Source organism: Chaetura pelagica, unplaced genomic scaffold, assembly GCF_000747805.2.
Source record: "Chaetura pelagica isolate M959 unplaced genomic scaffold, ChaPel_1.0 scaffold34, whole genome shotgun sequence".
NCBI classification, from domain to species: domain Eukaryota; kingdom Metazoa; phylum Chordata; class Aves; order Apodiformes; family Apodidae; genus Chaetura; species Chaetura pelagica.
In genome coordinates, this window is record NW_009952895.1 from 1,458,775 (window position 1) to 1,481,922 (window position 23,148).

Genomic DNA, 23,148 nt, shown 5'->3' on the forward strand with positions numbered 1-23,148 from the left:
AATCACCAGCCAGTAGTGGCTAGTGATACTGATGGGACAGGGGGAAGCTGGAGAAGAGATGGAGACAGGAAAAAAGCTTACTGTGGGATGGATAAATGGCAAAGATACTCTTGTGAAAAAGCTGGTCACTGGTGTTTGATGAGAAAGAGGAAAATAAGTGGGATACTTAATGGTGATGGGAGAGTAACAGCTTAAAAATACATTCCCAACTGTGACATGGTTTTTCTTTGCACTGTCAGGAAGGCTGCAGGGAGCTCAGCCTGACGGGGCAGCTCCAGCCAGAGTAGTGTCAGAGGCTGCACTGGGATATGCTCAATAACAGTAACTGCTTGGGCTCATGATTTGGCTGTTACAGACTAATCCCTAAGTAAGCATCTTACTTCCTTATTTGGGAGATTGGGGATCATGGGACAAAACGAGTTTCAGTCCACAAGGCTGACATTTATAGCAGGTATTAGCAAACATGCCACTGTATCCTGGAAAGATGAAATAATTGGGTTGTATCCTGTCACAAAGTCTGTCAACATCCTTATCCCTCTAAAGGCTCTCAGGATCTTGGAATTGCCTTGTATATATATTAAACTCTTGTCTTTTTTCCTTGTGATAGCCACATAAAGTAAACTTTTCTACAAATTTGGACATCTGTGTGATATCTTTTGGGCATAAAGATGGCATATTTTTGTGGAAATAGTCCAGTATTACACCTTTGTCATCCAGTGAAGTATGGAGATGCAACAAAGTTTTATACTGAAGTGAGCTGAAAGCTAATTGCATTGTAAGTAAAGTGAGCTCAAAGATACCTTTGGTAGTGTGTTTGGTAGTGTTTTTTGCCCTTTGGAGAGAACAGACTGATGCTTAGAGCAGTGAGCTGAGAAAGGACTTTGAAATCACAGGATCACCGAGGCTGGAAAAGACCTTTAAGATCATCAAATCCAGCCAGTACCACCAGATCAGCTAGACCATGGCACTAAGTGCCACATCCAGCCTTTCCTTGAACACATCCAGGGATGGTGCTTCCACCACTTCCCTGGGCAGTCCATTCTAATGTCTGATCACCCTCTCTCTGAGGAAGTGCTTCCTAATATCCAACCTAAACCTCCCCTGGTGCAGCTTCAGGCTGTGCCCTCTCATCCTGTCACTGGTTGCTTGGGAGAAGAGCCCAGTCCCCACATGAATGCAACCTCCCTTCAGGTAGTTGTAGGGAGTGAGAAGGTCCCCCCTGAGTCTCCTCTTCTCCAGGCTAAGCAATCCCAGCTCCCTCAGCCTATCCCTATAAGTCTTTCCCTCTAGTCCTTTCACCAGCCTCATTGCTCTCCTCTGGACCTGCTCCAGCACCTCAATATCCTTCTTGAAGTGAGGGGCCCAGAACTGGACACAGGACTTGAGGTGAGGCCTCACCAGTGCTGTGTACAGGGGGAGAATCACATCCCTACTCCTGCTGGCCATACCTGATACAAGCCAGGATGCTATTGGCCTTTCAGGCCACCTGGGCACACTGCTGGCTCATGTTCCACCAGTTGTCAACCAGTACTCCCAGGTCCCTCTCTGCTGGGCTGCTCTCCAGCCACTCTTCCCCCAGCCTGTAGCACTGCCTGGGGTTCTTGTGGCCAAAGTGCAGGACCCTGCACTTGGTCTTGTTGAATTTCATGCCATTGGCCTCGGCCCATCAATCCAGCCTGTCCACGTTCTCCTGCTGCTTCTTCCTCCCCTCTGGTAGATCGACACTCCCCCCCAGCTTGGTGTCATCTGCAAACTGACTGAGGGTGGACTCAATCCCCACATCAAGGTCATCAATAAAGATGTTAAACAGGACTGGGCCCAGTACTGATCCCTGGGGGGCAACACTGGTCATCAGATGCCAACTGGATGCAGCTCCATTTACCATCATTCTCTGGGCCTGGTCATCCAACCAGTTTTTAACCCAGTGAAGGGTGTACCTGTCCAAGCCATGGTTTGATAGCTTTTTCAGGAGGATGCTGGATCTCCAAAATCTCTCAAGTTCCGCTACTGGCAAGATTTAATGTGAATGATGAATATTTTCATTTTTTTTTTCTCTTCCCTTTATCAACATCATAAAGAATTTCAAATTTTCAGTGGTTTCATTGCCCAAAAGAAGTTGTAATTTTTGCTGTGAAGTGTCCAGTCACCAGGGAATCACTTTAGGGTACTGACTGCCTGCACTTCCTTGCAGGTTGAATAAGGCCAACTCTGTGCTTAGTCACAGTCATCAAGGTTAGAAAAGACCTTCAAGATCATCAAGTCCAACCCCCTGCCCTACAAGCCCTAACCACTAAACCATCTCCTGAAACACCACATCCACTTGTTTTTTTAACACCTCCAGTGACAGTGCCTGTGCCACCTCCCTGGGCAGCCTGTTCTAATGCCTCACCACTCTTTCTGTGAATAATTTTTTCCTAATATCCAATCTGAACCTCTCCTGGTGCAACTTCACCCATTTCCTCTTGTCCTATCACTGGTCACTAGGGAGAAGAGGCCAACACCCACCTCAACACAACCTCCTTTCAGGTAGTTGTAGAGAGCCGTGAGGTCTCCCCTCCTTCTCCAGGTTGAACAGGCCCAGCTCCCTCAACCTCTTCTCATAGGGCCATTTCTCCAGACCCTTAATTGTCCTACTTGCTCTTCTCTGCACCCTCCAGCACCTTGATGTCCTTCCTATACTGTGGTGCCCAAAACTGCACGCAGTGCTCAAGGTGTGGCCTCAGCAAGGCCAAGTAGAGGGGCAGGATCACCTCCCTGGTCCTGCTGGTCACACTCTTCCTGATGCAGGCCAGGGTGGTGTTGGTCAAGCCAGATAAGAGCCAAAAGCTGTCCTGGGAAGAAATTCAGCAGCTGTCATACTTAGGCCTTTTACAGTTGGGTGCAGAGGAAATTAAAAAACCCACACTGAAGCAGTCAAGGCAAGACAAGAGGTCAAAATGCCCTGTGAAGGCTTTGATTATGATTTCTGGATTCTTCTTTGTGTGCTCCCAGAGGTTAGGGAAGAGTAATCTTGTGACACCAGTTTCCGGAAGGTCAGACCCACCCCTTAGGGCACCACTGCAGCAGCACTTTAGTAGCCTGAAAAAAAATGAGGGTTTTGTTTGGTCCATGGCTTTCTCCTTTAGTTTTTTTCAGTGAACTCGCAGCCTGTAAATAACATCCAAGGAAAAGCTGAGGTATGTTTGTTTTGGGTGAGAAGTACTTAGGACTGTCAGACTTTTTTGAGTACTTCCCTTAAAAGGTTATTATAGGAGCTGCTGAATATTATGAATTTCTATTACACCTGTATAAATCTGTTCTTACTCTGCTAACAGTCACTGGACAAACCAAAAAGTTAAGTTTCAAATTACACAAGCATTATGAGAAAATGGTTTTCTGTATTCTGCTTAAAAATGAATGTCTCTGTCTAGCTCACTGGTGTTCATTTTAACTTTTAATGTATTTGTGCATCTTAAAACATCTAGCATGGGATGCATCAGCAGCAGAAATGACCTTTCATGCTTAGCACTTGGAAAAGTCTTTGTGCACTGAACAGGCTGTTTACAGGAACAGATTCTGTGCAGTGGGGTCAGACTTTCATATACAGAGAATAACAAATTTGTTCTCTTAAGCCTTTGCGTGTGTACAGAACTTTTTGAAGCAAAGGTTTTCTCAAGGAAGTAAAGAATATATATATATAATTATTTTTTTATTAATGCTATAACATTAATTTCCAGCTGCAATATGTTGAGATCGGTTATAAAGCCTCAGATTGCCACTCTGTTCAAGCAGGCAGAGTGTAAATCAATGGACTTGTTATTGAGGTCAGTAATCTGGGGAAAATTAGTTTCCTAGCAGGTAAGGTGGTATAATTTAGTAGTCTGGAAGAGCATTCTGGTAGAATTCCTTGTGTCTTGTAGCTGATCCTTATTTTTGTGTGCTACTGAGTCAAATATTTTGATGGCTAGAGGTATTCCTGTGGAGGAAGACTGGGGCATTATCCATTTCTCTATCATACAAGTTTTCCATAATAGAAATGGAACTAAAGTGTACCAAACAAAGAACAAGATGTAGGGATTGATAACTATCATTTTGTTGGAGGTGACCAGTTTAAAACTGAGAAGACTGTGTAGTAAGAGATCCCACAACAGGTTATCAGCTGCCATCTCAATTCCTCTGCAGAGGAAGGAAATGTGATCCTGTGTTGCCTGCGGGTAGAGAGAGAGAGAGAGATTAGTGTCTTAAATGGTCCTGGAAAAGCTCATAATGAATAAGAAGTGAGTGTACAGAATTGTACATCAAAGGAAGATAAATTCTAATTGCAATTGAGGCAGAGAAGGCTTATTAGGATTATCAAAGGGAGTGGAGTCTGTGTTTTGCAAGAAGAGATATGACTGCTCTTTACAGAGATGCATTATGATTTCTGATGGCACAAGCAGTTCCTTTCATTTCTGTTGATAGAAATGTGCACGGTGTGCAGGGCCATAAAGAGGTGACAAGATTGGGAAACTTGCTGGAGAGACTTGTGGATTTCTGACTATAGATCTTGCTCCTTTCTTGGTGAAACAAAAAGCTGTAAATTTTGTCATTCTCCTGGAAGTGAAATTGTGATGGTGTTTAGGGGACGAAAAAATAGTTGGCAAAGGACTATTTTAAAATCCATGGACATTTATTGTGCTTTTCTGAGAAATGTGCCAGAAGTTGTGCTTTTCTAAGAAATGCAACCAATCTTTGGAATGTGAATTGCTAAACCTGTGGAGAAGGGGAATTGTTGTCGGATGCTTGAGCTGAGTTAGAGGTTAGTATGATACAACATTATTATTTTTGTTGAGGGGACAAGTAGGGCTGTTGCTTAGACAAGTGGTCCTATGTATTTATCAAAACTGCGCATCTTCACAGACAGTTCTTGTTCAATGTCTTGTTCAAATAAAAAACCCAGAAGACTTCCTGTAACTGCAGCTCGGTGGCTGTCTTTCTGACACTTGTGGTGTAGTTAGCAGTGATAAAGCTCTGATAAAGTGCTGACGTGTGTCCTCTAACTCCTACTGTGAGGATGTTTGGGGGATGACAGCTTCTGTGATGAGACACGTGGGAAGCTATAGAGCAAAATCTTACAGTTTGTGTAATATCAGAGCTCTCAGCCTCAGTCCTCACAAGCGGTGCTCTGTCTTCAACAAAGCCGGGAGAGTTTCTCAGCTACTTTCATCTGTCACACTCACAGACATGGTCAAAATGTATTGCTGTAGATCTTGGAAGGGATGTTTACCATCAGCTCGCTATCTCTGTTGTTTAGTTATCTTTATAGCAGCTTGTAATTTAATTATGTATGGTACACTGCCTGTTTTGAATTGGCTATTAAGCAGTTCTAGTGTTCACAGATATTAAAATGGATCAACTCTAGTAATGCCTGCACAAATACCTTATTTCAGCACAGGGAATGGTAAACTCATATATTGGAGCTCAGCGCCTAAAAAGCAACAGTTATTTACTCTGCCCTAAAGCTTTTTTTAACTTTTCAGCCAGTATCTTTATCTGTAAAAGAAAGTGCTTGTTTCAAGTGCTAAACACTTCAGACAGTTCAGCAAATCATTCCTCTTGCAGCACAGCTACTGACCTCTCATTTTCAGATTTCTTCTGGACTTTGTCCTCCGTATGCAGGTAACTATTAATCTTTCTGTCAGAGCCCATGCATGTTTCTCTACTTTCTGTGCATCCTTGAAGAGGAGTCTGTGCATTTGCCCGTTGTTTTCTGTTCTCCTGTACTGGACTCTGCTTTCCTGTAGGAGTTGCCCTGTGACTTAATTTTTCAAGACACACAGACTCTCTGTCCTTATCTACATTGGCACCCTGTCCAGGCAGGGCTAGGGGAAGGTACACAAGGGCCAGCAGAGATCAGCTTAATTCCTGGATCCCTGAAGTGACATGGGCTTGTGCTATTGCCCATTCTCCCCATCTCTGAAGAAAAGCATTTTGCTTAGTTCCCGAGTGGTGCTATAGGAGCTAAGGTAGTTTGCAAGAGAGGTTGAGGTGGAGTTAAAACATGATATTAAAACATCCAAATACTGGAAGAGTACTGATTTTGAATAGGGCCTATTTCTGTAGAGGCAAGGTTTGGGGTAATTTTCATTTTCTTCATTAATCTTCTCCCTTATGTGCTGGTCGTTGTAAGGAGCTCAGTGATGGGCTCAGTAGCTGCAGCTCTGGTTTGTCTCAGAAAGGACTGCTTTTAAGTTCCAAAAGACTGTTGCAGTCTTATTAATAAAACTTGCCACATTAAAGAGGGGGATGGAATAATGTCAAAATAAAGTCTTTCTTAAAGCACTGTGAGGTTTTTTATTATTATTAAGAAGAACAGTTTTTAAAAGTCTGTTACCATGGCAGCAGAGCAGGCTGGCATCTCTGTAGTCAAAACCCCAAGTCTTGTTTGACTGTGATTAAAGTAACGGTGGTATTTTAGTTTGGTAGTCTTCAGAAGCAAACATTACTGGGGACCTGATCTCTTTTGAAGCCAGGGCTGTCTAGTTAACAAAGTGTAGTTTCTCCTTTCCTGCGTGGCTGCTCAAGGGAGGGCAGAAGACAGAGTAGGACTAATTGTTTTAATGGCAAAGTCAAGCTGAACAAGATACTGTCCCTCTGGTGCTGGAAAGGAGAGCATAGTTCTGAAGCTGCTGCACTGCTGTTCTGTTGCATTTTGCACTGTTTGTATAAAAGACAGTTTTATCAGGACCCTGGTAGCTTAGATATGATCAGATTTTGAGATCTGAAGTATAGAAACATGACAGATACCAGCTATAGTAATTTAATTAAGTTACTGAATGGACATTGCAGGTGTTGCTTTGAGGAGAGAGGAAGAAAAGGAGTTTCCAAATGAATTCTCTAGTACTTATCCATCATATGCAGAATACAGGGCCATGAAAAGTTACATGTATGATTTGACCCAGTCTCCTCTAACTGATGAAAAATGAAAGATAAACTACCAGCTTGTGGAGTATGAGTGATGGTGGAAGGAGAAGACAGACTGAAATAGGTACAGCTTCTGTTACAAGTATCTTAGCGTGGGCAGGAGCAGGAGATGAGGTTTGGTCAGTTTCTTCTGGGTGAGCCATACAGGCTCATGGTAAAAGTCACCCTGAGGTTCAAGAAACATCTATGGTCCCTGTTACTGTGCAGAGCTGGTGTGCCCTTCTGGTGTGTCACACCCCAGCTGAGGAGAAACCTATTTCCATGGCTTCTCCGATGTGCCGCTCTGGCACAGGCTGGCTTTTACCTCTGCAGAGGAGGAAGGTCACATAATCCTGCCTCCATAAACTGCTCCATAAAATACTGATTCATCAGATGTCCGAGTGTGGCCTTTCTCACAGTCCTGATCTTGCAGGCAGTCTGGGCATGTTAACAGAAGCCGGAGGTAGTCAGGAAGAGGTATGTACTTTGTAAACAAGTGTAGTACTGAGATCAGAAGCAATGCCATTCACAACAAGGAAGGTTTTTCTAGACAAAACAAGCACCTGTCTGATGGTATTTCCTGCTTCAGCTTCCTCATTGCCCTTGAGCATGTCTCGGAAGGTCATTTTACTGATGTAAATCATGGATTCCCCTTTGCAGTCAGTTTTCTTTTTAGCTGGTTAAGCAGCATTGTATGCTCTGAAGAATACTTTGCTCTTTTAGCAGTGCTTTAGGCAGTGGAATAGCTTAACTCAACAGCCTTTGGTTTTCAAAAAATTGTACTAGTGCCTTGGTCTTTGCTCACTTCTTGAGGAAGCAGTGATGTTGTGGGCCTTGCAGATAGTCTGAAGAAAAATACCTACTTAGACTCCAGTTGGCCCCAGTGGACTCCTGTTTCATTTGGTTTGCCTGTTGGTAAGTGTGCTGTCATCCTTGTAGTACTGAAGGGAAAATGGATGAATCAACATCCTGGAATTCAAAGCTGAAGAGGAGAAATGACATCTTATATTGAAAGAAGTCATAAACCAGTGCATCTGTGCAGATAGCTCCCTGTGTGCATATAAAAAAAGGGCAGAGGATAAATCAGTTCCAGACCAACTTGAACAAGGGACATCTCAAGACCTTGCCCAGTGTGTGTGTACATGTCTTACCTAAAAAATCTGTAAATGTTTATAGTAGGGATACCTGTTATTACTATATGCCTGTGCATTTTTTAAATCATGTACAATGATTCCTTTCTCTTTCCTAGATTTGTCTGTGCAGACTTTTGTTTTCTACCCTCTAGAGTGAAGCTGCCATATGTGGCTTTTAATATGTTGTCTAGATTAATTTTAAAGGGACTTAAAAGACAGTTCTCACTGAGAAGTAGCTTTCTTAAGAACATGCCTGATGTTGGCTTTGATACTGTTTGCTACAGTGATCCTATGGTAGAGATAATCATAGAGGGAAAAAATTGGTACCCCTGTCATTTAAGCTCGTATAGGTTAGTCTTAGTTAATTAGTAACTGAAATGAAGCTGTTACTGTTTATAGTAAGAGTAAGATCTGAAAACCACAAGCTGAAGTGCTAGAAAAACATAAAGACACAACACTTTCTATTCTAAGGAAAATATTTTCCTTGTGCTTAGTTGTTTCCTTGAAGTTAATGGCAAGTCCAATTGGAAACAATCATATTGACTGGTTTGGCACCAGACCGCTCTCAGATGTGCCTCTCCATGGGCAGGCTTGGGTTTTGCTTCATATGATAAAGAATGTTAGGCACGGGAGACGAATGTCACACTTCCTATTAAACAGCTTATGGAAGATTTAGTAGTTTAGCTTGTTTTGACCCCTATTTACACGACATTTATTTTTCCTTTTCTTTTTCCCTCCACCACTATAAATCAGCAGCTTCCCTGCACCCATCAACCTGCTGCGCAACCTCGCGTGCAGTGCCCTCCTTTCCAGTAAAGAGTCTAGACAGCAAATTCCCTGGTAACATATGCCATTTCGGATCGTTATGCCTTTTTGCTTTTTTTGTGAAGGCTTTTTAGAAACTGCATTACCTCACCCGTCGGCCTGGAGATTGAGCAGGCAGCGCCGCTGATAGGGCTGCAGCCTCCTGCGCTGAGCCAATGGAGAACTTCAGCTTCAAACTCTTAATGAGCAAAAGAGCAGCGGCTCATTTAGGGCTCGGTAGTTAATGTGGGGTGTTTTTTTTTAAGTGTTACTTCTGAAAGACAAGCCACTTAACAATTATGTGCCATATTGCTGACCAGTGAAGCTGAACAAATAGCTATTTACATTGACAGATCAGAGGAATGTGTAAGTGCATCGTGGTAACCTACATTTTCTGTGCCAAGAGATTTGCAGCTGACTGCCTGGGTGACTCACTCCTTGGATTAGGAGATGAGGTAATGCTTTTGAGATACGGGGTGATGTCATTCCTTTACCTGAGCTGCATGCCGATGCTAGTTACTAGTACTTTCAAGGAAAGTCCCTTTGCTGCTGCTGATGTACTAGAGAATGAGCTGCAAAGCTCGGAGAGGAGTTGTTATTATTTCTGTCCTCCTAAAGCCTCTGGCTAAACTGCTCTTTTAAAACATGTGAGCACAAGTGCCCACAAATGCCTTTTGTTACTCGTGTGCACCTGCAAGTGTGCACATTTGCATACCTGCCCCATTCTTCAGATAAAGCTATTTTACTAAAAGTGGACCTTTGTGGTAATTAGTTGCAGTCCCTTGTCAGCATCATGTCATGTAATCCCATTTACAGATAGATTCATCTTAAAAGAAGGTGATTTCCCCCTCTCTGCCTCTGTTGTGAAATACCAGGTGTGCTGGCATGTAACTGAAATGCCTAGCTTGCACTCACGGTCAGTTTAACCCCATCTGCTTGTACTCTGGCATTGTCCTTCAGAGCTCTTGCTGCTGCCTGTGCTCCCTTTCCTGATGTGATCACCAACACCAGTTGTGTCTTTTCTCAGCCTTTCTTTCCCAAGGTCACGCAGGACGTGCTGCTCCCATAGATGCCCTCAAGGTTGGGAGCACGGGCAGGTGGTCAGCAGAGCTGACCAAAATCCTCTCGTCTGTCCTCTGCAATATACAGATTCTGAGGTTTCAACAAATGAGCTGGCAGTGCCCTGCTGCTGGGGAATTTTTGAAGGCATACAAGCCATGACCTGATTTGACCCATATCTTGGGAGTACACAAGTGTATGTTTCTGAATGAGCTTTATGTGTGGTGGGAATTTGGATGTGTGGTTCCCAGCAATGGCCAGCATTTTGCCTGTTGTTTGTTGGTGGAATATTTCCAGCTCAAACCCTGGAGCAAGAGCTTCAGGACAAAGGAATTGCTTTAGGTGGCTTGTGTCACACTGTCCCCAGAGGTTGCAGTTACCCACTGAGAGTCTCCCTTGCTCAGCAGCAATTCCTGGGCAGTTTGCACCTCTGTCTCCTCTCATGACCTGATGGGAGGGTCCACAACCCTTGTAATATGCTGTGTTACAAAGCCATTGCAGTTGTGGCTTCCAGCAAGTGTACCTGAAAGTCTGAGCCTGCCAGTGGCTGGGGGGGGGGACTGGCACATGTCTGGTTTGGCCACCCTGTATGAATAGAGCCGACTGATGGCCAGTGGAATTTCTTCAGGATCTTATTGAAGTTAGTTGATGGCTGGGTTTGCTGTTCTCTGTGTGCTGAAACAGTGGTACAGGAGCTGCTTTGGTTTTTGTATGTTTGGAAAGCTGCTCATAAAAATAACTTTTTCTGTTAATTCTTATTTTTATATGCAGTATGTCATATTGCTGGAGGTCATGGTGGGCTGCAAACTACTTGCAGTTATATGGATCATGTGCAGGAAGAAAATGTAGGTAGGATTTATTAATGCAAAGTAATAGCTGCACAGGCTAAAAGTTGTCATAAAAGTTATTAGTTATTTCTGAAAGAATATATTGCAAAAACCTTCTAATATTTTACTCTTCTGCTTTGAATGCTTGAACAAATACTCCCACATGGTCACAGCTGCAACTTTGACACTTGACATCTTTTGTTTTTAAAAAGGTATTTTCCAAAATCTGCATGTTGTTTCTAAAGATCGCAAGGCTGCTCTTGAATATAAAACTTCATATAAACCTTATTTGTTCGCTTTATTTTTCCACTGATCAGGTGATTTCTACAAATAACCCCTCCCTACGCACATTTGTGCTTTTTTGTTGGTTTATTTCTGTAAGTGTGTGTATGGAAATGTGTGTATGTGTATTTTTCCTCCCAGGTGGTTGGCCATAATGCAACATTATTTGTGCATCAAAGATCTTCTGCCATGTCTCCTCCAGGATGTTTGGCCTTTTTTGCTGTAAGATAAATATCTGGGAGGGAAATAGCATACCTCATTTTGCTGTGTGAAGAACTTTGCAGCTACTCTCAGGAGTTTGTTTTTATCATCTCTTCAATTACACATTGTTTTCCTGAGGGGAGTTTTTATTTTGTCAGTCATCAGGAGGCTTTTCAAAGCCAGAAAGTATTGATGTTGGATCCTTTAGGAACCTTAAATACAGTCACCAGCTTTATTGCGTAGCTCACCTAAGTTTTGTCTTTGATGTGTGTTAGATAGTGTAAGAGAAGATACTAGGTCGTCGTGACATGCACATATTTACAAGCTCTGTCTTTCCTTCCCTGTTGAGGTGAATCCTAACTTTGCTTAATGTTGTTTGCTCATCTGTGACCCAGTTAGAGGAGTAGAAAGTGTCATATTTGAGGAAATTTTAATCACACAGAAGATACAGATCCCCACAGTGATTCCAGAAATAATAACCAGAAACTTTCTGGATCTTTTATATGGCTTCAAAATACACATCTGTGCCTTGAAGTCTGAGGAGGAATATTTGGTTTGAAATGACTAAATATACATGTACCAGAAGTAGTCTTTAAATCTTAATGTGCAAAGTCTCTGAATTTAGTGTAATTATGTTGTAGGATACTGCCCAAATGGACAGAGGTTCTGAAAAAACATTAAAATCTTCCATGTTAATCCATATCCTCAAAAGCTAAGATTACATGGATTACAGTTTCTCACTGTTATTGATGGGCACAGCCACTGTGGCTCCACAGTATTAGTTATGGTCTATCATGCTCATAATGAGTTTCTTAATAAGTCCCTTAGTACTCATTGACAGTGACTCATGCTTCCGAACTAGGATCTCCTTGGGAATCTCAGAGTAATGGATGAAATGCTGTATCCTGGTGAAGATTTCTTATTTTTCTTATTTGTGTGTTTAAAGAAAATAACTGTTCAGTAAATAACAGAAAAGAAAGTTTTAAGGAATGATATATTTAGTCATAAGAAATTCTGAGGAGGTGAAGTTAAATCTAACTGTCAGGGAAGACAAAAGTGAAACATGAGCTCTGATCTCAATGGTAATTGCTTTCTGCTTTACAGGAGGATGGATATTCCAGAGTACTCATTAGTTGTAAAGGAGTTCACATACAGCCTCAGCTTTTCTTTGAATACCAAATTCAGTCTCCTGATCTAGAGAGAATGATTGTTTCTGTGTTTAGCAGTAAACTAGTTCTGGGGAAAAAAAACAAAACCAGAACAGAAATGAAATAGAACTTTACCTGCAATGCTGCTGTTTCAAAAGTACCACAAATCTACAAACCTTTCTTTTTTACCAGTGACTGTCTCTTCAAGAGTGCTTCTCCCTGTGTCCTCTTCTCTACAGGTTGGATAAAAACTGATCTGTCAACTGGTTGAGCTTTAAAACATTTTGCTTAATGATGTGGAAGAAGTGTCACACACTGAACTATTTTTTAGCTGAACTAAGAACTATTTTGAGAGTAGTGATACACAGATCTGATTTGAGTGCCTGAAAGTTTTCTGCCTTCAGTATAACTTTGAAAAATAAAATTCTGGGATATGAAACCATAAAACAGGATGCTGGAATAAAATGCACTGTACTTATACAGTGTTTCTGTTTCCATTTGTGATCCCTGTGTGTTTTGACGAAGTTGTTGTTGAATGGTAGCTAACCTTCAGTTCAATTATTTTAGGTATTTGGAAATAAGATGATAATCCCTTCCTTGGATGGGGACCTTTTCCAGTGGGATCGGGATCGAGAGAGCATGGAAGCAGTTCCTTTCACAGTTGAATCTCTTCTTGAGTCATCCTACAAATTTGGTGAGGATGTTGTTTTAGTTGGAGGAAAGTCTTTGACCACCTATGGGCTGAGCTCATACTCAGGGAAGGTAAGAGCCTGGAAAGCTGCTTTTGGATGTGTTTCAAGCACCGTGTTGCAGATAGGTTGCTCTTGAGATGTAAAGTGCAGTACAGCTCAAGTGTGCAACTGAAAATACAAAAGAACAGAATCTGATCTTCTTGGGCAGCAAATGCAGGGGCTGGAGCAAGGGGGAAAGGGATGACCCCTTTCTACCAAGCTGGGAGAGAAGTTCAGTAGACTTTGCTGTTCAGCTTACTGCTTATCAAAGAAGGCTTCAGTTTACACACTTCTGTACAACTGTTTTCAGATTTTTCACAACTAATAAGAGATTAACTGGTTGAAAACAAGAAAAGCATTCAATATATATGCAAAAGTAAAAAAAAAAAAGAATGTGTGTGTTTATATATATGTTCAATATATGCAAAAATCTAAGACTTGTATGTGCTGTCAATGAGTTTCCTATCTCTTAGAAGTTCTTACATTTTAAAGTCCTGTGCAATAGTTAAGTTGGAAACTACTTGCTATCTGACTAGTTGAGAGGTATTTTTGTCTGAAATCCATTGGTTAAAATTATTATGTTTTGAAAAAAAACAACCAGAAGAGAGAACACAAAGTTACTGAAATAATTTTGATTTCCTCATTGATAGCAGAGGGAATTGTGCACCAACAGACTGCTCTGCCACCAGTTCTCAGGAAATGAAAATTTTCGTTTCTGCTTCAATTCCAGGCTTATGCTTCCAGTAGCAAATGTGCCCCATATAGGAGATAGTGCTTAACTCTTCCTTGTTAAGAGTTCACAGTCTGTTGTCTTTGGCAGCATGATGTCAATTCAGACTTCCTGAAAGTGTGTTCAACTCCCTTTTCAAAATCCAGTTGCCCATATAATTAAAATTCTGTTTGAGATTGGGACTGTTGCAAAGTCTGTGTGAGAGTTGACTAGAGTGGTCTTTCCCCTTTAATAGCAGAAATAGGGAGAAGGCTCTGTGCTACTTTAAATAAATCAGCAATTCTTCACTTGAAGCTAATAGAGTTATGCTGAGACAAATACAGCAGGAAAGCAGAATTACTCTGTGAGTCTTGTAGGAATGTTCCTTCAGTTCCCCTAGAAATAGTGGGAAAAGGGAAAATGAAGACATCTTTCTGTTAGAAGCAGAAATAAGTGCAAAATCTACTCAAAAGGTAGTCAAAATAGCCCAAACTGTAGACTTAATAGTATCTGTTGAAAATTCTACTTCTGAACAGCCCTTCTTTTAAAACGGGCTTTTCAACACACCTCTCAGGTTGAGCATCTAAAAACCCCAGAGCTCCAAGTTGCCTGCGAGCCAAAAATGTCTTGTAAGGATTGTTAGCTTTGAATGTTGCTGTCAATTACATTTGTGTGCCTTGGAAGTTCTTCAGAAATTGAAAGCAGGTGTGAGTCCCTTGCCCTTGTCCCTTAGGTGAAGTACATCTGCTCAGCCATGGGCTGTCGCCAGTGGGATGACGATGAAACGGAACAGGAAGAGACGCTTCTACTGCAGCGAACCCAGAAAACTGTCCGTGCTGTAGGACCACGCAGTGGCAATGAAAAGTAAGTGTCAGGATTGTGCAGAAGGAAGTCAACAGAGAGAAGTTCTTAATACATAATGTTTTAAAGATTTGACCTTTTTACTTGCATTGGACTTGGAATTGCACAGGGGAGTTTAGATCGTTAACCGAAGGAATGCACTGGACTCTTGGCTATGATCTAACCCCTTTGCTCTTCAGTGCATTTGAAAAAGGACTTGAACTTCCGTTTTATGGATGATTAGACAGAAAATATATGTACACGTGTTTATTCCCTCTAAATCAAATGAAAATTACTTTCCTCATCCCTGCATACCTCCAGTTTTTCGCTGCTCTACTGCACATGGCAATGTCACCAATGTTTATTTCAACTGTTGATTTTGTATAAAAGGAGACAGTTAAAAAGTTGTCTTATGACCTACTGATGGTAACTCACTTTTTTAATACTTGATGTCTTTAGCATTCAAGTTGATACTTTAAAATGTCTCCAGTCTTAATTTTTTTCATAAAAAATTCATAAATCTACTTTCTTCCTTTCGTAACGTAGGTGACTTGTTCTTCACAAGCTGTAGAAACTGATTGAGTCTGTGATTTTCCTAATGCTGTCATGTTGAAGTTTTAATATCTGAAGGTTTGTCTAAAATACAGACATGTATTATTCTAAAAAAAACCCTGAAAACCACTTCATTAAATGTACTTTTAAGAGGCTGGTAGCCATACGTAGATATAATAACTGCCCACCAGTTCACTGGAGAACGAGTCATTCATTCCCTGTTCCCCTGCTCCCTCTTCTGTTTGCAGCGGGATTTGACAGATTATGCATCTGTATCGTAACAGAACCTAATTAGAACTCCAATAGATTAGCAGATCAGGTGTCTGAAAGAGAAGTCTTAGGTTCTGTGGTTTTTTGAAGATTCTTACTGGCAGGGACAGGTATCTCATAAAACTGTGCTTTTGCTTTTGTACATCTCTCTCAAAAGCACAGTATGACCTCTTACACACCAGAATCCTTCTTTCTTTGTCATCAGAAACAAAGATGCTTTCCTGGCGACATGGGTGGCTGCTATGGAATTTACAGGATAGATCTGGGATTTTAATCCACAGAAAAGAAAACAACTTTTAATAAATCAACTGAATAAATAAAACATGCCAAACTTTTACCATAAAGATCTAAATTTTTTCGGGAGACAGTTTGGGTTCCTGGTGGTTGCCAGGCTGGTCCTAAGGAACTTTGGGTACCAACCTACTGCTCAAGAAATGTGTTAGATTACAAAAAGTAAGATAAACTAAGCCTTTAATGCCACTGGCCCTGCTTCACCAACTGTGTTCTCAACTGGCTCATCATGTTGGACAAAATATCTAAGGTTTTTTAGTTTGTCTGCTGGATTGGCACTCCCCCTTCTGGTATGGTTGTGTTCACTTAACAGTCTGAGAGTTTACTGTGAAAATATGGGCCAAACATGGAGGATCTGGGACTTCATTGGAATATAGACATTTTTTCTACCAAGTTTTTATCTTTTTCTCAAAGGTGGAATTTCAGTGTTGGTCACTTTGAGCTGCGCTACGTCCCAGATATTGAAACCAGAGCGGGATATATTGAGAGCAATTTTAAACCAAATATGAACAAAGAAGAAACAAAAATTATTTCAGATGTGGATGAGCAGGAAGCTATGATGAAAGATACAGTGATAAAGGTCTCAGTAGCTGACTGGAAGGTGATGGCTTTTAACAGGAGAGGAGGACATCTGGAGTGGGAATACCAGGTAGGGGGAAAAGAATATTAAATGTTACAAAGGCAGAAGTTTTGCAGCATCATAGATCATGTCTTTCCTCTTGGGTTTCGGGTGCTATCTTTGTAAAGAAGCCCACGTCTGCTTGTAATGTTTTAATTGAAGTTCTGACTTTAAACTGCTGCATCTGTTACAAAAACTAAAACAAGGAAAATAAGCATATTTTTAGCCTGATTCTTAAATAGTATCTCGTTAATACAACATTAATTTTCTAGTTCTCTCTCTCTCTCCTCCAGTTTTGCACTCCAATTGCTTCTGCATGGCTGCTTAAGGATGGCAAAGTTATTCCAATTAGTCTGTTTGATGACACAAGTTATACTGCTAATAATGAAGTATTGGAAGATGAAGAAGATCTTGTGGAAGCTGCCAGAGGGGCCACAGAATCCAGTGTCTATTTGGGTGAGATACCCACTGGAGCATTCGCTGTAGTAAATGTTACTCTTTTCTCTGAGATCATAGGAAAACAGATCTTTCTGTACCTGTAGATTACACCTAAGAGGAGCTGCAACGTATGTGGTCTGATATTCTGCATAACGAAGGCTGTGAAATTTAGCCTACGTTGTTTTATAAAGCCCCAAAATTGAGACTTCACTAACAAGTATATCCCAGAAAGGCACCTTGACTTGATGTAAAGACTTGCAAAAGGCAGAGACATGTGTTCTCATCTCTTCCTAGCCTGCTCTGGTCACCTTTGCAGTTGTCATTCAAATTCAGTTCTGTGTACTCACCTTAGAGATTCTGGTAGTTAAAGAAGGGACAGTGTCCTTTGACTGTGACAGAATTAATATCTACGATTGTTCAGCCGAAACAGCGATAGGTAAAAGACTTCTTTTTTTTTCCTTTTCCAAAACCTAGACATTTCAAACCCATAAATCTTTCCCATTTTGATTCTGAAATGTCCACTGCTTTGTAGTTTCAGTATCTTGGAGATGCTTGAAAGTTTTGAAGCTTTTTAAAGACAGGTTTATAGTAAGAAGAAGTCTTGCTCAGTAGGCAATGAGCCATACCTCCCTCCAGCCTGCTAATTTATCACATTCATTTTTTTCCTCTACACTGATTACAATAACTGACCATGAAGAAATTTCAATTCAGATTATACATTACAAAGTTGTTGTTTGGGCTTTTTGCCAGCTGTCAGAATGAATTCGTTGTGCTTTGTGACAATTTGAAATAGAGTTGCCCCAGGTCCTTCTTCCTCTCAGCTGTTTTTTCTCTGGGAGGTGAACGCGCTTTGGTTTTCTAAGACTATTTGCCTTAGCCACTTTCTCTGAAGTCTTTACACCTTGTAGCTTTCCTGTTAGGGATTACACAAATGAAGAATAACACTACCAAAAAGCCAGTTTCTTCCAGCCTTCCTGGTGATTGCTGTTGAGGAATAATCTACACCAGCATTGAGTAGGCAATGTGAAAGAAGTCCTACCTATACACAGCCCAAGCTACTTGATAGTTCTTAAAAACTGTTGGCAGTTCTGTGTAGCCTCAGCCCCTCAACAGTGAAAATATGTCCTGGTCTCTTGCTTTTCTAGAAGAGAGGGAACATACTACTCAAATTTATCCAGCCTAGCAATCAGAATCAATATGTCAATTTCTTAAAATGTAAAGAACTATTTTCAAAAACATTTTTAACCACAAATCTTTACCTGAACAGTTTTATGCTGGGTGTGAAGAGAACTAAATCTTAAGACTAATAGTTCTCTGGTTTATTTCTTAGGTATGTACAGAGGCCAGTTGTATCTTCAGTCATCAGTCAGAATTTCTGAGAAATTCCCGACCAATCCAAAGGCTCTGGAATCCAGGAAAGATAATGCAATTATTCCTCTTCCCAAAATCAAATGGAAGCCTTTAATCCGTAAGTAAGAGTTCAGAGTTTCATTTACTGTCTTAACTCTGAGAAGGCAGGTAATCTTTCTCACTTCCAGTATTTCCAACTTGTTTAATGTTTCTAGCCATAACCCAGTTGAGAAATTTTGCTTTATTAATGGTTTAATTTTTTTTTCTAATAAATATAAAAAATATTTTAAAAATATTTTTTCTAATTAAATGTTTTATGTCTGCTTGCTTTTACTATGGGTTTGACATTCATTATTTTTCAATAATGAAATGCTGGGTCTTCTAAATAAAATTTGTCAACAAAAAGAGGAAGAAGCTTTTCTGCAATGATAGGGAACATACGACTCAAATTTATCCAGCCTAGCAATCAGAATCAATATGTCAATTTCTTAAAATGTAAAGAACTATTTTCAAAAACATTTTTAACCACAAATCTTTACCTGTACTGAACAGTTTTATACTGGGTGTGAAGAGAACTAAATCTTAAGACTAATAGTTCTCTGGTTTATTTCTTAGGTATGTACAGAGGCCAGTTGTATCTTCAGTCATCAGTCAGAATTTCTGAGAAATTCCCGACCAATCCAAAGGCTCTGGAATCCAGGAAAGATAATGCAATTATTCCTCTTCCCAAAATCAAATGGAAGCCTTTAATCCGTAAGTAAGAGTTCAGAGTTTCATTTACTGTCTTAACTCTGAGAAGGCAGGTGATCTTTCTCACTTCCAGTATTTCCAACTTGTTTAATGTTTCTAGCCATAACCCAGTTGAGAAATTTTGCTTTATTAATGGTTTAATTTTTTTTTCTAATAAATATAAAAAATATTTTAAAAATATTTTTTCTAATTAAATGTTTTATGTCTGCTTGCTTTTACTATGGGTTTGACATTCATTATTTTTCAATAATGAAATGCTGGGTCTTCTAAATAAAATTTGTCAACAAAAAGAGGAAGAAGCTTTTCTGCAATGATGTGATTCTATGTGAATTGACTTGTCCAGAAAGAATATTTTGGCAAGGAGGAGTTGTGTTAAGTAACTCTTACTTTACAATACCCTTCTTAATGTTTCCTTGCTTTAATTTTGGTTTTCATAGTTTGGTCCAAGAGACATTTTTTAAGATTATGCAATTGGAGTTCTTACTAAATTAATAGAACATAATTTTTTTATATAACAGTTCAGCTCAAAAAATTCTTTTCTGTGCTTAGATTCTCCTTCCAGGACACCAGTGCTGGTGGGGTCTGATGAGTTTGACAAGTGTCTCAGCAATGACAAGTATTCTCATGAAGAGTACAGTAATGGAGCACTCTCAGTTCTACAGTATCCTTATGGTAGGTGGAGATTTCAAATTCTGAAACGTTTCAGATAGCCAGGTTTACCCATTTGTTGCCTGTGAAGTTCAGGAAATGGCCATTTGTTTGATCTTAAATATGGGTATTTCTTTAATGTTTAATGAACGAGGAATTTATTGCCCAAATTAAGATGTCCAAATTGGGGTGGATGTTTAATTAGTGCCATACTAAGCGCTTGGGTGTGCCAGAAACTATTAGTGCAGAGATGTTGTGTTTACTGCCATTGCCAGTGATACTTGTTCTGAGTGGAAAAGCTAGAGCCTCATCCTGGTGGTGTAAAGTTTTCCTCTGGAAGATGCTCTGGTTTATAGCTGTCAGTGGTCAGGCCTTCTGATGTGGTAAACTTTGATAGGAGACCTAGTGGCTGTGGAGTCCACAACTTTGATTAACTCAATTTGCTTATGTGCAATTCAAAATCATGAGGCATGCAAACACGAATACCCTCTGTCTGCTGAGGAAACCTATTAACAAAAAGACAAAATTACTTTGTAATTACCTGCAAGTAAATCTGTGCCCTCTTTGTGTCTTTTATGCACAGATAATGGTTATTACTTACCTTATTACAAGAGAGAGAGAAATAAACGGAGCAACCAGATCACTGTTAGATTTTTTGATGATACAAATTACAAGAATATTCGCAAAAAAGATCCCGTTCTTCTGCTTCACTGGTGGAAAGAAATTGTTGGCACCATTCTCTTCTGCATTGTGGCCACAACTTTTATCGTACGCAAACTTTTTCATCCTCATCCTTACAGCAGAGTAAGTATTTTTTGCTGAATCCTAAACACAGAAGGTGTTATTCTAGCCTTTTATTTCAGTTTTGAGTCTGCAATGAGTAGTATTAATAAGTTAATAACTAATGAGATAACAAAATCAAAAGTCTCTGCTATGAAGATAGGCTGAGAGTTGGGGCTGTTCAGCCTGGAGAAGAAAAGACTCCAGGGAGACCTTAGAGCACCTTCAGTGCCTGAAGGGGCTACAGGAAAGATGAGGAGGGGCTTTTGATCAGAGAAATAGTGATAGGACAAGGGGTAATGGTTTTAAACTGAGAGAGGGGAGATTTAGGTTAGATATTAGGAAGAAATTCTTCACTACAAGGGTGGTGAGGAACTGGAATGGGTTGCCCAGGGAGGTTGTTGATGCCCCATCCCTGGAGGTTTTTAAGGCCAGGTTGGATGAGGTTTTGTGTAGCCTGGTCTAGTGATAGGGTTTCCTGCTCATGGCAGGGGGGTTGGAACTTGATGAGCTTTATGGTCCCTTCCAACTTTAACCATTCCGTTATTCTGTGATTGTTTAATCTGTCTGAAGGCTGCCAGCTGCCATGTACAGTTTGCTTAACTGCTTCAGCAAGCAGATTACACTGCTTCAAGCATATCTAACATCTTTGGAGATACTTACACTGAAATGATTTAATGCCATATCTAGGGGTACAAAGTCTGAAGTACTTAAGGAGCTGAATTTTGTCTGTTCTTGTTTTGGTAATCCTTGTTAGCTGCGGAAGGAATCTGAAACACAGTGTCAGACTGATAGTAAATACGAGCCCACTTGTGGGGATGTTAAAGACAGCAGCTGGAGTGATGTCAAGAACTCTGGATACGTGTCAAGGTGAGCTCAGTTTAACACAACATGTACAGAGTTTTGAACCAGTACAGGGTTTTGAACCAACCTCCAGTTCTATCTGCAGGAAAGAGGTGTTCTCTTGTTCTTACACACCCTGGTCTTAGTCCTCTGACATGGTGAAATAATTGGTAACTGACACAGAACCCTATCACCCCATTACTGATAGAAGATTGCAGTTATGATTAGTCTAAGCAATCCTGGAGAGTCTACAGGATACCTGTGACCAGGGATGATGCTGTCACACTTCCTGCTGATATGTGAAATGAAAGATTGATTCTTGAAGGTCTAATCAGTGTTTACTCCCTGTTTCTGTGTTTATGGTTTAAAGCAGAGAAAGGCAATTGCAGATGGAGACAGATTCTGCAGAATAAGCAGACTATATTTGGAACAAACCTTTTTTCCTTTTATTAAGGCTTTGCTTGAGGCAGAAGGGTGTATAGGGGCATGTCGTGATAATCTGGAGAAAATGCAACTGTTCCCTGTACATTTGTAATTCACTGAAAGTAAGAGCTGTAATATTTAAAATTTAGAATAATAAGAAAGGTAGAGAGATTTAGGAACAGTGATGTTTTTGAGGGATGCTCAGAAGGATTAGTTACAGAAATAATCTTCTGGGGTGGGGCTAAAGACAAATAATAATTTAGAAAATATTTAGCTGTCACCACGTGGTTCGGGTTTAGAAACTTAGGCTACATACTCATGGTCTGCGATCCAGCAAGCATGGAGCCTGGTATTCTGAAAAACCTCTTTGGTTTGTCACATGTGTGCATAAGGGATATTGCTGGCTTATGGCAGAGACTGAATAAATGCATCATCACCAACAGCCTGTTTCATAAATAGGTAACCATCTGATTGCCTCAGTGGGTGAGCAGGGAAAAAAGATAAGATATGCTTCAAGTCATCCAGCATATTTTGCCTGTACAGAAATATTCCACTCTTAGTCATAAGTTGCTTTAATTTTCTATCTGTACTGATGTGTTTTTCTCCTTTTTCCTCCCTCCATTCTCTGTCCCTTCCTCACACCCTTCTCCCAGATATCTGACAGATTTTGAACCTATTCAGTGCCTGGGTCGTGGAGGCTTTGGAGTAGTTTTTGAAGCCAGAAATAAAGTGGATGATTGCAACTATGCTATCAAAAGGATCCGTTTACCTAACAGGTAATGAATGAGTTTGTTGGGATGCAGAGCAAGTAATGAATGAGTGGTGGGATCCTGTCCTGCACTGAACCATCTGTTCCTGGACTGATTGCCCAGATACGACATTAGGATGAATGACACACTTTTTAATGGGGGGCTGACTCAAGTTTTGGCATCAAGATTTTGGCATGTGTAATCACAGCAGATGGGTGACCTGCTTGGCTAAAATAGTTGCATAGCAGGACCCTCATGAGGATGCTGAGGCTACTTGGGAACTCCTTTGATTTCCTTTGATGAATAGAGGCTTTGATAACAGGACCAGTTATTTGTAGCGCTGTTAATGTGCTTCTCTCCTTCCTCTCCTTACCTTTCCTACTCCCTCTTCTCTTTCTTTTCTCTCTCCCTCATCAGCTTTTCTGACTCCATTTGTCCATCTGTTTCATTTTCTGGTCCCACAACCCCTACCTTTTCTTTCAGTCATAGGTGGTCAAGCCATGCTGCTGAATTACCCTACACAGAGCTTGCAGCAGTTCCTTTTAGTGGGAGATGGGAGACACTGCTTCTGGAAATCAAGTTAGAACAGCAACAGGCAGGCCAGTAGAGGGAGGGGGTAAAGCAATGAAACCTAGAATTACAATTTTTTTTTTAATGTGTTAAATAAGTGTGACTATTTAAGATTAAAGGTGTTGGTCAGAAATTTAAGGCAGCCTAAATTATTTTTTTCCTAAGCATATTCAGACCCATTAAGTAAAACCACCTGAGTTTATTTGATCG

At 40.6% G+C, this 23,148-nt stretch overlaps 1 protein-coding gene across 1 annotated transcript in view; it reads left to right on the forward strand.

The window, feature by feature from the left end:
* EIF2AK3 (eukaryotic translation initiation factor 2-alpha kinase 3) overlaps positions 1-23,148 on the forward strand; it is a 56,958-nt gene that overhangs the window by 22,771 nt on the left and 11,039 nt on the right. The window contains exons 4-12 of the mRNA XM_009995619.1: positions 12,943-13,137; positions 14,549-14,679; positions 16,183-16,417; positions 16,681-16,843; positions 18,156-18,293; positions 19,475-19,597; positions 20,157-20,377; positions 21,111-21,223; positions 22,273-22,395. Coding sequence (XP_009993921.1) covers positions 12,943-13,137; positions 14,549-14,679; positions 16,183-16,417; positions 16,681-16,843; positions 18,156-18,293; positions 19,475-19,597; positions 20,157-20,377; positions 21,111-21,223; positions 22,273-22,395 — 1,442 coding nt within the window. The remainder of the gene's footprint in view (positions 1-12,942; positions 13,138-14,548; positions 14,680-16,182; positions 16,418-16,680; positions 16,844-18,155; positions 18,294-19,474; positions 19,598-20,156; positions 20,378-21,110; positions 21,224-22,272; positions 22,396-23,148) is intronic.